Source organism: Schistocerca americana, chromosome 4 (assembly GCF_021461395.2).
Source record: "Schistocerca americana isolate TAMUIC-IGC-003095 chromosome 4, iqSchAmer2.1, whole genome shotgun sequence".
In the NCBI taxonomy this organism is placed as follows: Eukaryota; Metazoa; Arthropoda; class Insecta; order Orthoptera; family Acrididae; genus Schistocerca; species Schistocerca americana.
Window position 1 is genome coordinate 495,965,637 of NC_060122.1, and position 13,165 is coordinate 495,978,801.

Sequence of the window (13,165 nt, forward strand, 5' to 3'; positions counted from 1 at the left end):
TTGCCAAAAATCTCAGATATGATGAATACTCCATCTTCTTTCTCTATTACCGTCTCAGATTGTCACACCTTGTTCAATTTAACCATGTAAATAATATCACAATGTATTGTAACTTCTAACCAAACACAATACACCTTTACACTGCAGTGTCACATCCAACTAGAAAAATGTTTTCAGCGTTGGGATTCCAATATAGTTGTCCTTCTTTGGGATATGTCTGCAGACCATCTCTCCAAATATCTTTAGTTTGGCAAAATCACTGACTGATCCAGTGCACAACTTGTGAAGTGCTCTTTCATCAACATACCTATGCTTCTTTTGTTTAAAATTTAAGTTGCCATGTTTATGGGTTCAGCTCGTAATTTTATTGGTAGCCCACCTGCAAGGAGCACTGTTCTTGCAGTTTCTTCCAAGCTGCTATTTTCACATTCAGCTGCAGCATTATGCTGATTACTGTAGGCTAATATCCATGATTTTGAATTATTTTACAGGCCTTTTAATTAATGAATTGTAGGTTATCATTACTTATCACTTTAATTACACATTCAATTTGTTTATTTGTGGTTTTTTATGAATTATTCCAACTATTTGGCCATTTCAGGTTTATATTTTAAAAACTAAACAGTTTGCCAGTGAGAATAATCATCTTATAACAAAGGGAAGTACTATGAATCACTAACTGATTTCACTTGCATGTGACCACATTATTTGCTGGGAAAGAGATCACATAATTTTGTTGACTTTGGGTCAGTCTGTTTATACATACTACTGTTTTGCAGCATGTTCCTGTGACTGTCTACTTAAAATATAAATAAAAACATAATGTAACTAGTCACTAAACTTAAAGTTTTCTAAGTATGATGCATTTCAGATGTGCTCCATCATGAAATATCTGCAGCTCTGTACATCTTTGTTGCATACTTTCCTTGAGAGCACTGCATTTGAGCTCAACTTATTAATTGTTTAGCATAAATTGTTAAGCTCAAATGCAGTGCTTTACTGTAAATAGTGTGTGTGTGTGTGTGTTTTATGAATCCATAAAAATTTAATCAGTAACTACAACACAGGCTATACAGAATAAATGAAAGCCTGAATTAATTAATAATCCACATTTAAAATGAAGAAGAAATCAGCACAGTTACTATAAAGATTAAGATTAAACAGAGTAACAATAAGGCAGCAACAAGAACTCAGATGATGTCTGGCAGAAGCAGTTTTCCCAGTTACTTTGTCCTAAATGTTATGTTTGTGCTGTTATATAATTGTTAAGTGAGACTTACAGATAAATTGAACAATGATTACTAAGTGTTTGAAGACAAATGTTCCAGTACACAATACGAAAACACTGATTAGAAAGATAAAATTGGATAGTTCTATTAGTAACAGGCATTTTGTAGTGGAATAGAATATCAGTATAATAATATGTTGCACACATGATATCTCACTTTAAAATATCCATGAAACCACAACAAATCTCACAGATTTACAAGCTCCAGCACTCACTGTCTGCATTTACAGTAACAAAGAAAATATGTATTTCATGATATTTTTATAATTTACTGTTTCAAGGATATATTACCTAGTAATTTCTATGTAAGCAGTAGTATTAACACTTACAAAACAGGACAGCAACGTGGGTCATCTTGCCAATTATCATGTCTAGCATCTCATCTGTTACATCTTCAATCTCATCTGTTTTGATCTGGTGTTCAAGCCAGGATAAAACTTTCTCCTCTTCCTCCAGATTTCCTGGGAAATAAAACATTATTGTAGGATTGAATGAAAACACATATATAACTCTAAACTCTAACTGCATTAAATCTTTACTGGTTTTGACCTCTGCCAGTCTCTGGATGCCCATGTTAATGCACACTGATGGAACATTAGTTATAATGAGACAACATAAGATTTTCCAAAGCATTTATTCTATTTATGGGTCTTTCAACAACACTGATTTGCAGACTTGAATCTCAAAGAGATCTGTCACAGCTAAAATAATTTTGATATATAATAATAATGACAAATTAGTGATCTGAGAGAAAAGAAGCATAAATATCTTTTAAAGCTAAAGGTCTCATATATGAGCAAAACAGCAAAAAGCACATAAAAAGTGGAAAACTAAGAAGTAACTTATGAAATAATCACATGGAAAGTCAGTTGACAGTCACAAGATGGCTAGAGATTAACACTCAGGATTTAGTTTTCTAACATTTTTCTAGTTCCATGCCTTGCAAAAACAGTAACTGGGACATTAGTTTGTGAATAACGTGAAAGTATCAGCATTTTTGCAATGTTCTTTTATGTTAATCTTTGAAGGATGTCACTTTTCTTTATACCAACTTCTTTGCTTCAGTTCAGTAGTGGTGTTTGCTGTGCTCTGATGGTTTTGAAATATTTTCAGTATTGCCTTACTTTTGTGGTTCTGAATGTCAATATGGTAGCAGATTAGGGGTGTGGCTTACAAAGTTTTTATGAAGTGTGACGGTTGTAGCTGATTTCAACAATACTCTTCACTAATAGAAGAACAACAAATGGGACAATGGCTGACAAAAGACAAATTGAAAAACACACTTGTGAAGAAAATTGGGAGAACTGGAGAATCGTAATGAGAATTATTTTAAAGTGTGACAAAATCTTTGATGTTGTAGCTAAATGATCTGATCAAGTCAGGAGAAAGTGGACAAAATTGTAAAACCAAGCTTTTTAAATGGACCAAGGCTAATGCAAAAGTGAGAAAATGGCTAATTCTATCACAACACCAAGCCTTTACTTCACGTTGGAGAATGCAAGACTGTTACAGAGATTTGGGATAGGCTACATAAGATTTATCATTTTCTCTCATCTGAAAACATTGATCTGGATAGACACAAATTTCATAACACTGAGTGGGAAGCATCTGGTGCAATACAAGGCCACCTTGCCAAATTTGATGCAGTGCAAACTCAGATTTCATTGTTAGACAAGTGGAGTGACGATGGTGATCTTTGTACATGATTTTTGCAAACACTTTACCCAAAGAATTCAATTACATTTATATTACATGGCATGATGTACCTACTGAAAAGAAGACATGGAATAAGTTACAAAAAAGGTGTCTAATTATGAAGTGAGAATAACAGATCATGATGATTAAAGTGCTGCTACAGAAACTATGTTGAATATGAAGATTAATCAACTGTGACGAAGGTGCCAACAAACTTCATCTGAAGCAGTTACATTAAAGATGTCTCATTATAAAAGGAACAGAGCTAGAAAATGCTTTTCATCTGGTTAAGAAGGTCACTTCTCAAAACAGTATAAAACAAAGTTGGTCTGTTTTGAGTGCAAGAGAAAGAGCCATCGATCAAACGAATGTAACAGCACAGAACAAAACAGAAGACTGTGTTATGTTATCAAGTAGTCTGATATCAGTGGAAGATTCATGAAACTGTCAACAGGCAGGTTCTCCGGAAACTGGGAAAAAAGTTTTAATGGTGAGACACAACAATTTTTCTACAGTTCTGAATGCACTGGACTGTGATGAGCTGCACATTGACAGTGGTGTGACACATCACAAAGCAAATCAACATAACTGGTACACTACATATGAATCATTTGGAACTCCAAGGAAGATGAAACTTCCTGGCAGATTAAAACTGTGTGCCAGACCGAGACTCGAACTCAGGACCTTTGCAAAGGTCCTGAGTTCGAGTCTTGATCCAGCTCACAGTTTTAATCTGCCAGGAAGTTTCATATCAGTGCACACTCCGCTGCAGAGTGAAAATCTCATTCCAAGAAAGATGAATAGTGCCAAGAATGTTTACAAATTGAAGCATTTGGTACAAGTTGAACTGACGTATATGTATTCAATGGACAGAAACGGACAGAACAACATTTTGAAGATATTTTATTTCTTCCTGATGGATGCCATAACTTATTTTCCATTAACAAAGTAAAAAAAATAATCAAGTAATCAAAAATTATGGCAAATCATGGGTATTTTTCAAAAATAATACTGCAATTGCTGTAGCTACATGCTGTGGTGAAAATGAACTTTATCGTCTAGCTGTGACTGTTGTTCATCAAGAAAAGGCCTGTGTTGTTGCTAAAACTGATGATACTTTAAGGAGATGTCATGAAAAAATGGGTCATCAAAATTAAATTTTATGTGTGCCTGTATCTGAAGAATCACAGCACAGAGATAATGACTGACAGTAGCTTTTGTGAGGGATGTGACTATGGTACACATCATAGGCTGGCATTTGGTGAAAGAGTGCAGAAGCCCACTAAACCTGGAGAATTAGTTCATGAAGATGTTTGTGGACCAGCAGAAGAAAAAGATTTACATGATCATTGATACTTTGCTCCTTTTAGAGTAATGCACCTTTTGAGATACAAAGATGAAATTAAAGAAAAATTATTACTGTTCGTTAAAGCGATAAAAACTTGAGCTGATGTTACTGCGACAGTGTTACAAACAGACAGTGACAATGGGTTCCATAATAAATATGTACATAAGTTTTCTAACTCAATTGGACTAAAACATTCAATTACTGCGCCATATTCTTCTCAGCAGAATGAAGTTAATGAGTGGGAAAATAGAATCCTTTGTGAGATTGCATGTTCTTGGTTATGCTCTGCTAAATATTACCAAAATCACTGTGGGATGATACAATTCTGGCTGCAACATACACTCTGAATTGAAATGGTTCCACAAAAATCAAAGGTAAAACTCCAATTGATATATTTTTGAAGAAAAAAGATCATTTTGATGATTTGGTGATATTTGAAGTGGAATGCTATGCTTGGATTCCCACACAAAAGCACAGGAAGTCTGATGCCAAATCTTCAAAAGGATATGTGGTTGGTTATGATGAATGTGGATACTGTGTTTATTTTCCTGGGGAAAAAAGATGAAGAAGAAGACTGTGTATGTATGCAGACACGTAAAATTCAACTGCAAACAGCTACAGAAACCATTTATTCAAGAGAGCACAAAGTTTGTTGATGTATCTGATGTAGATGAGAATGAAAAGGTTACACACAATTAACACGATAATGTTGAATCTGAACAGGAGAGACAGTGGGATTGTATGAACAAAGTCTAGCAATAAGTGATGAAATGAATTAGAACAAAGTCTAGCAATAAGTGATGAAGGAATTAGCAACCATTCAAGTGACACTGAGGGACAAGTTGAGAGCAACTTCAAAGCGAGAAGTGAAGAAATAGGAAGTCACAATTTATGTGAATAGCAAAATTTGAAGAAACTATCATGCTACTGTCAAGATTCAGCCCATCATCTGAGAGTGACACTTCTTTGCGAGACACCAAGGAACTATGAAGAAGCAGTGCAGTTAGAAAATTCCAAGGAATGGAAGAAAGCAATGAATAAATGAGTGCTCTGGAAAGGAATAAAACATGGGAGTTAGTTTACAAAACTGAAACAAACAAAATCATTGAAAATTTATGGGCCTTTGCAACAAAATGAAATGCAAACAATGAAATGATTCGGTATATGGACCAGCTAACGGCAAAATGATATACACAGTGTTTTGGAATACATTACGCTGGCGCATTTAGCCCTGTTACAAGTTCTGAGATTATGATAGCCCTGTTGAGTGTTGAAGTTCAACATGATTGGTGTTTAAGGCAACCTGATGTAAGAACAGCATTTCTAAATGGTTTTTTAAAAGAGGAAATATACGTGTGTCAACCAGAGGGCTTTGATGGTGGTACAGAATATGTATGCAAAGTACTGAAGAGTCTGTATGGCTTAAAGTAGCCTCAAAATGATAGTATGAATGTCTTGTTAAATTTCTTATGTAGTTTATGGGAGAGCTGTTCAGATCCACGTATGTTCTATGGTGAAAACCTGGTACCGTTGTTTTATGTTGGTGACATGTTGGTTATGGGTTCTACTGATGCGACAACTATGTTTATTGAACGGTTGGGTGAATGTTTTCAGATCACAATAAATAAGACTGCATAGTGAAGAGAATTTTAGACAAATACAGTATGATGGATGCAAAACCATTATCTTTACCCGTTAAACTTGGGTGGATATTGGGCAAGTCACTTCCTTTTAATAATGCTGAACCCTATTGAGAAATGGCTAGAAGAATGACGTACTTAAGACAAGGTACAGGATCAGATTTATCATATGCTGTTAATGTTGCATCGAGAGTTCAAGGCTCCTAACACAGGCACATTTTGCATTGCTCATGCAAATATTCAAGTATATTAAATTAACAGTTAGAGATGGAATTAAGTTTGAGAAGAATGAAAACTGTAATACTGAAGCTTATAGTGATGCTGATCACAGTGGGGACAGAAGCACAAGATGATCAAGTGGCATCCTATTCAAGCTCCATGGAGGCCCAGTAGTGTGGAAAAGTAAATTGCAGTGGAATACGTGGGTGCAAGTCAAGCTTCCAAATCAGTTGTGTGGTTAGATTAACTCCTGAAAGAAACTTCAGTTGCTGATGAGTCCTCAGTTCCTATTTTGCAAGTAGTTCAACAAAGTGCTATCAAATTTATTAATGGATCAGGATTTTGTGAATGATCAAAACATATAGAGAGTAAGTCTCATTACATTCATCAACTAGTTAAAGAGAAGAAGGTTAGGGTGAATTACAGAGATGGAAAGCAGACATTATGACAAAAGGGTTACCATTTATAACGTTACAGATGGTGTAGAACCTTGTTGGTATAGTGCCTTTCTTATGATACATATACAGCATTGCAGGAGACTGGAAATATCAGTGTTTTTTTCAATGTTCTTATACATTAGTAATCTTTGACAGTTGTCACTTGTCTTTATACAATCTTCTTTGCTTCAGTTCAGTAGTGGTGTTTGGCATACTTTGATGGTTCTGACATATTTTCAGTATTGTACTTTTGTGGTTTTAAATAAATGTTTCATTTTAAAATGGCATTTGATGTTTTGTAAATAAATAAAATGACCACATCTAAATAATTTTAAATGTTTCTATCTATACACAGCGAAGAAGAAATCTAAAGACAAACAAAAATTACATGTTCCACCAGCTTTTTCAATACAAGTTTTCATAACTTGTTAAAAAGAGAGACTTGACAAGAGTCTTTGAACCCTATTACAGAGAAAAGGATTGTATGAATTTTGAAAAGTTTCATTTCCTCTGCCTTTTCCCTCTTTTTGTACCTTAAAATGAGACTCTATGTTCCAAATCCTTACGAGAAATATACTTCTGTTTCTGGCAAACTTCTGTTACCAAGTAAAAGGGCACTCGTTCAACAGGGTGATTCATGAAGATATGCAAATATTTTAATATGTTATTCTACAAGTAAAACTAAAGAAAAATATAAATATAGGTCTGCAAATGTTTAGTTATCGAGTTATAGCTAATAAAAGATTTTACCTGAAATTTGGCAATATCACTAATATGAAGCCATTGCAAAACTTCATGAGGTTAAAGTAAAGCACAATTTCCATTTATTTTGTTGTTCTTGATCTGGTGAATCTAATAAAACATGTCCCAGATGTGTATCTGCAGTTCCAGAACATCAAGAGAAGCAAAGAAGTAATTTTGTATAATTTTTAATTTATTAACTACTTGGCCCAATTTGTTTTTTTAAATTCCAGACAATTGCACAAAGTTTTCAACATAAATTGTAGAGAATTTGATTTTGGAAAAAGGATGGTAATAATGTTAACTGAAACTGTATGTACATGTCAGATAATCTGCTTTTATTAATACCATAGCACACGTGAATTCATATTAAACCAGAAAAAACAATGCTGTGTTAAAGAAGTTGTACAGTGTACATACAGTTTCACAATACATTCACAATAAATGGTCCAAAATGTCTCCACTGAGTTCAATGCATTTAGCTGCAAGTGTATGAACCGATATTGTTGCTCGTTTCAGTTTCACAGGGTTGTTCTTCATCTTAATCTTTGCTTCTCTGGATGTTCTGGAAAACTACTGCAGATACACATCTGAGACATGTTTTATTAGATTCATCAGACCAATAACAACAAAATAGATGGAAATTGTAGTTTACTTTAACCTCATACAGTTTTGCAATGGCTTCATATTAGTGAAGTCGCTAAATTTCAGGCAAAATCTTTTATGAGCTGCAACTCTGTAACGAAACATTTGCAGACCTATGTTTGTATGAACTGTTTATTTTATTTATTTTTTTTTCTTGTAGAACAACATATTAAAATACTTGGATAGCTTTGTGAATCACCCTGTATATTTATTTGGATTAGTGTCATACCGATTTTTGTATACTTGACAGACTGATGTTTCCACTTAAATTAAAACTATAGGGACATATGTGCATTAAGAGTGTTTGCAAACAGACATGAATAGATAACAGAGCATATTATGCTATGTTAAAATAAAGTACAATTTTTCAATGATTAGTGCAACAGGAGTTCTATAAACATTTGAGGAGTCACATGATAAAAAAAAAGCAAAAATAAAACATATTCATGAAAGATTGTGGACAGATTACAACAAATCAATTTACTTAAATGTGATTGTTGTTGCAATGAGAAAAAATATAACCGTTTATTACTTAATGTTTCTAACATTACTTTTTTTCCATTTGTGTGTTCTCCCTCCCCCCCCCCCCCCCCCCCCTCCCCACACACACACACACACACACACACACACAGACACACAAACAAGGATGGACTGACAGTGGACATATACCTTCATAATAAGTTGGAATTCCACCCTCAAAATAGATGAGCGCTGGAATCTTCTCAACCCCATACTCTTTCGCTTCTTCTGGGTCATCAATCTTAACAAACACAATCCCTAGCTGGTCACATTCATCATCTATATTTTCTAATTCATTCAAGGCACGCTGTGATTTTCTATCATTGTTGTCATCTGAGAAAAAATACAAAATCTACTCTCATTCAAATTCTGAAGTGTATCATATAAATACACAATGCAAAAATATAAAATCTCTTTTCACTCAAAGAATCATCTGATTATGATTGGAGAATAAGAACAGCTCTAAAAAGAGAATGCATTGAATGTTTGCATCCTTACAGAAAAGAACTGCTACTGTTTTTCCATCCTTTATGAGCCTGTCAAGCATCTCATCAGTGACGTCCTCTATCTCATCTTTTTCTAACTGATCTACCAGCCATTCTAAGATTTCATCCTCATTTTCAAGATTCCCTGTAACATTTAAAATTATTTTAAAACAGATCTAAAAACATTAAATTAAATACATAGAGCAGAATGGCATGCATATGCATATATTTACTAGATACCGTCATAAACATTTGGAATTCCCTTCTCAAAGTAAACAATTGCAGGAACATCATCTATGCCAAATTCTTTAGCAGCTGTATCATCATCAATTTTCACAAACTGTATACCATGTCGATCACAGTCATCATCAATGGTTTCCAGATCTGTTAGAACCTGCATCGATTCCTCATCATCATTGTCATCTGAAACGATAAATTTAATGAAATGAAATGCTTAAAAGGCAATAAACATAACAAATTACAGAGGTTTTAAAACATTTGATCACATCTTTTTGTATACAGAGTCCACCAGAAAAATGTATACACTCTTTGTCAGGTTGTATCGAGATATCGGTATTGTTGTCTGATTTGAGCTACGAGTGTGTTGTAGTATTGTCTTTGGCTCAACAGATGTTAGTACTTTCATCTCAGTATTGTCCGCCCCTGGTAGCTGAGTGGTCAGCGTGATGGAATGCCATGCCTAACGGCCCGGGTTTGATTCCCAGCTGGGTTGGAGATTTTCTCCACTCAGGGACTGGGTGTTGTGTTGTCCTTATCATCATCATTTCATCCCCATTAACTTGCAAGTCACCGACATGGCATCAACTTGAAAGATCTGCACCAGGCGAACGGTCTACCCGGCGGGAGGCCCTAGCCACATGGCATTTTTCCATCTCGGTATTGAGAAAACAAGATAATTGGAGGTCGCTTGACATTCAAGCAATGAAAATGTATTGTGAAGTGGTTTTTCAAATTTGATAATGCCATTGAAGTGCAATGTCAGTGGAGGCGGAAGTTTGAAACAGAAACTGCCAATGCATCATTGACAAGTTTGAATTGCATGGAACGATTTGTAATATTCACAAAGGAAGATCAGGAAGACTGCGTGCAGCTACAAGTCCTGCTTCGTGGCCTCGCATATTGTAAACATTTGTTAATTCTCCACAGAAGTCTGCAACGCAATGTGCACGAGAAGTGGGAGTTAGCAGTACAAATGTACGAAGAATTCTGAAAGCTGCAAAGTGGAAAGTTTACATTCCACGATTACTGGACGCAATTAATGATGACGATCGTGATCGCCGTATGCAATTTTGCGAATGGCACCAGCAAATGGTAACTGAAGGTGAACAATTTGTGATGAAGGTAGCGTGGAGTGACGAAGAACAATTTAAACTTAATGGAATCGTGAATCGGTATAACGTGTATATAGAGCATGGAAAATCCACATGTTTATGTGGACAAAGCAGTCAATCTACCAGGGGTTCATGTGTGGTGTGGACTATCATCTAGGGGCTTAGTAGGAACCTTTTTCTTTAATGCTACAGTCACTGGAGAAGTGTACCTGGAAATGTTATGCACATCAATTTTTCCAGGTATACATGCACTTTTTGGAGCTGATGAAGAGGTCTTCTACCAACAGGATGGGACCCACCACACTACCACCTAACCGTACAAGCTGTCCTGGATGACAATTTTCCAGGGCACTGGATTGGATGAAGATGGCCCATTGAGTTCCCTCCATGGTCGCCAGATATAGCACCTACGGACATTTATTTGTGGGGAACTGTGAAAGATAACGTCTATCAACGTAAGCCACACATGCTGGAGGGACTTTGCCAGGAGATTACAGCAACATGTGCAGCTATCTCCCTGTAACATTGACTGATGCAGTTGCAGCGACCGCTCATCATTATGTTATGTGTATAGCCGCCGACGGTGAACATTTTGAACATTTAAAATAACCTTGTGCTAAACTGAAGGTTGTACAACATGTGTGATCAATTACTAAATGTATAATAAACACATAAGTAATACTTTTCATTCCTTAAAGTTTTCTGACAGACTCTGCATATTAAAATTTGTATTCTGCAGAACTTATATTTTTCCATCCTGTCAGGAATAACTCTGTTACAACAGTACTACTGTAACCTGATCAACTCACTGACACAAATTTTGAGTTATTTTATAGCTGAAGATTGTGACCGGGTAATAAATAGAATGAAATGAACTAACATTTATATATTGTGAATCTCCTCATACTGGGGAGCTACATGAAAAAATACCAATCTATTATGCTATAGTTGGCTGAGTTGTTTATCTAGCACATCGAAAAACATCTTTTTGTTATCTGCTTAGTGTCACACTCTTCACATTGTTGTGAGAAGTGGATTCTTAACATAAATACACCACATATATAACACTACTAGATAGAACTGGTTATTTCATTTGTAAAGTGAGTGCTGATGTGATCTGCAACCAGGGGGATCTGCAATGAATTGACGCATGGTGCAGGGAATGGCAACTGAATCTCAATGTAGACAAGTGTAATGCGCTACGAATACATAGAAAGAAAGATCCTTTATCATTTAGCTACAATATAGCAGGTCAGCAACTGGAAGCAGTTAATTCCATAAATTATCTGGGAGTAGGCATCAGGAGTGATTTAAAATGGAATGACCATATAAAATTAATCGTCGATAAGACAGATGCCAGACTGAGATTCATTGGAAGAATCCTGAGGAAATGCAGTCCGAAAACAAAGGAAGCAGGTTACAGGAAGAGATACAGAAGATCCAACGGAGAGCAGTGAGCTTCGTTACAGGATCATTTGGTAACCGCGAAAGCGTTACGGATATGATAGATAAACTCCAGTGGAAGACTCTGCAACAGAGACGCTCAGTAGCTTGATACGGGCTTTTGTTGAAGTTTCGAGAACATACCTTCACCGAGGAGTCAAGCAGTATATTGTTCCCTCCTACGTATATTTCGCGAACAGACCATGAGGATAAAATCAGAGAGATTAGAGCCCACATGGAGGCATATCGACAATCTTTCTTTCCACGAACAATACGAGACTGGAATAGAAGGGAGAACTGATACAGGTACTCAAGGTACCCTCCGCCCCACACCATCAGGTGGCTTGCGGAGTATGGATGTAGATGTAGATGTAGATACATGCTTCAGTATGTAGTGAACAGCACTCTATATAATTAGTTTCATGTCTTTTTCATTATTAACAGGAGGAATTGTGAATCCTTACACACACTAACCCCTCTTTCCCTGGCCAAAGAAAGTAAGGGTGCTGTATCCTGCTACTATAGGTCCGATCCACGTATGATGGGGGTTCACGCATGTCAATGCATGGACAGCAATTGCATTGTTGACAATTCCAAGCAACAGTTGTGGTATGTGAATGCACGTACTTTTTTCTGCTTGAAGAAAGTGTCTATCCTGCAAATTACATCTTCCACTTACTTACGCAGAATTTATCACTTAATACCACAATCAGCAATGTCAACTCACAATAAATGAAATCTAAATTCACTAAGCAACTTGCTACAATCACCTTTAATGCTTGCATTAGCTATGTCATTCACAGCAAAGCGCTCAGAGCATAGTGAATGCTTATTAGCTGTCAGAGTATATGTGACACTGGTGTGTGCAGAACATGCCTGAACGTGACCACCATCATTCATGACTCCAACTATAGTGCATTTTAATGTGAGTGCAACATGTGTACTTAAATCAATAGCCAACTGTATCAGTGCAGACCAGCCACAAGAGGCCACATGTGGGAAGCGTGCACACAGCGTGGCCTCTGCTACAGGCGACTCACACCTACACACATGCAGAGCAGTGCTGACTCACTCCCACTGTGTTCTTTTAGTTTTTACTGCTCACATTAGTTGCTCTGTGTGTCATGTATGTTGCACCTTCTGTATGTTTATTTTGTCTTGTTATGGGTGGAGTCACAAGAGGCTTTTTTCCGTTATTGTTCAGAGGTTTATGAATAAACCCATCTTTGTGTTACTTGGATTGGTTTCATGTATTAATTGATTATTCCATGAATGGCGCTGAGTTTGGAATGGTTTCTGCTGTGTAGTATTTAAGTGCTGTTTCATCAGCCTTAGTCATTATGGATGTCGTGC

At 36.2% G+C, this 13,165-nt stretch overlaps 1 protein-coding gene across 3 annotated transcripts in view; it reads right to left on the bottom strand.

Annotated features, from left to right (window-relative positions):
* LOC124612943 overlaps positions 1 to 13,165 on the bottom strand; it is a 453,322-nt gene that overhangs the window by 256,459 nt on the left and 183,698 nt on the right. For all 3 annotated transcript variants that reach the window (XM_047141447.1, XM_047141449.1, XM_047141446.1), the window contains 4 exons: positions 9,258 to 9,440; positions 9,031 to 9,162; positions 8,683 to 8,865; positions 1,618 to 1,749 (listed from right to left, as the gene is read on the bottom strand). In XM_047141447.1, coding sequence (XP_046997403.1) covers positions 1,618 to 1,749; positions 8,683 to 8,865; positions 9,031 to 9,162; positions 9,258 to 9,440 — 630 coding nt within the window. The remainder of the gene's footprint in view (positions 1 to 1,617; positions 1,750 to 8,682; positions 8,866 to 9,030; positions 9,163 to 9,257; positions 9,441 to 13,165) is intronic.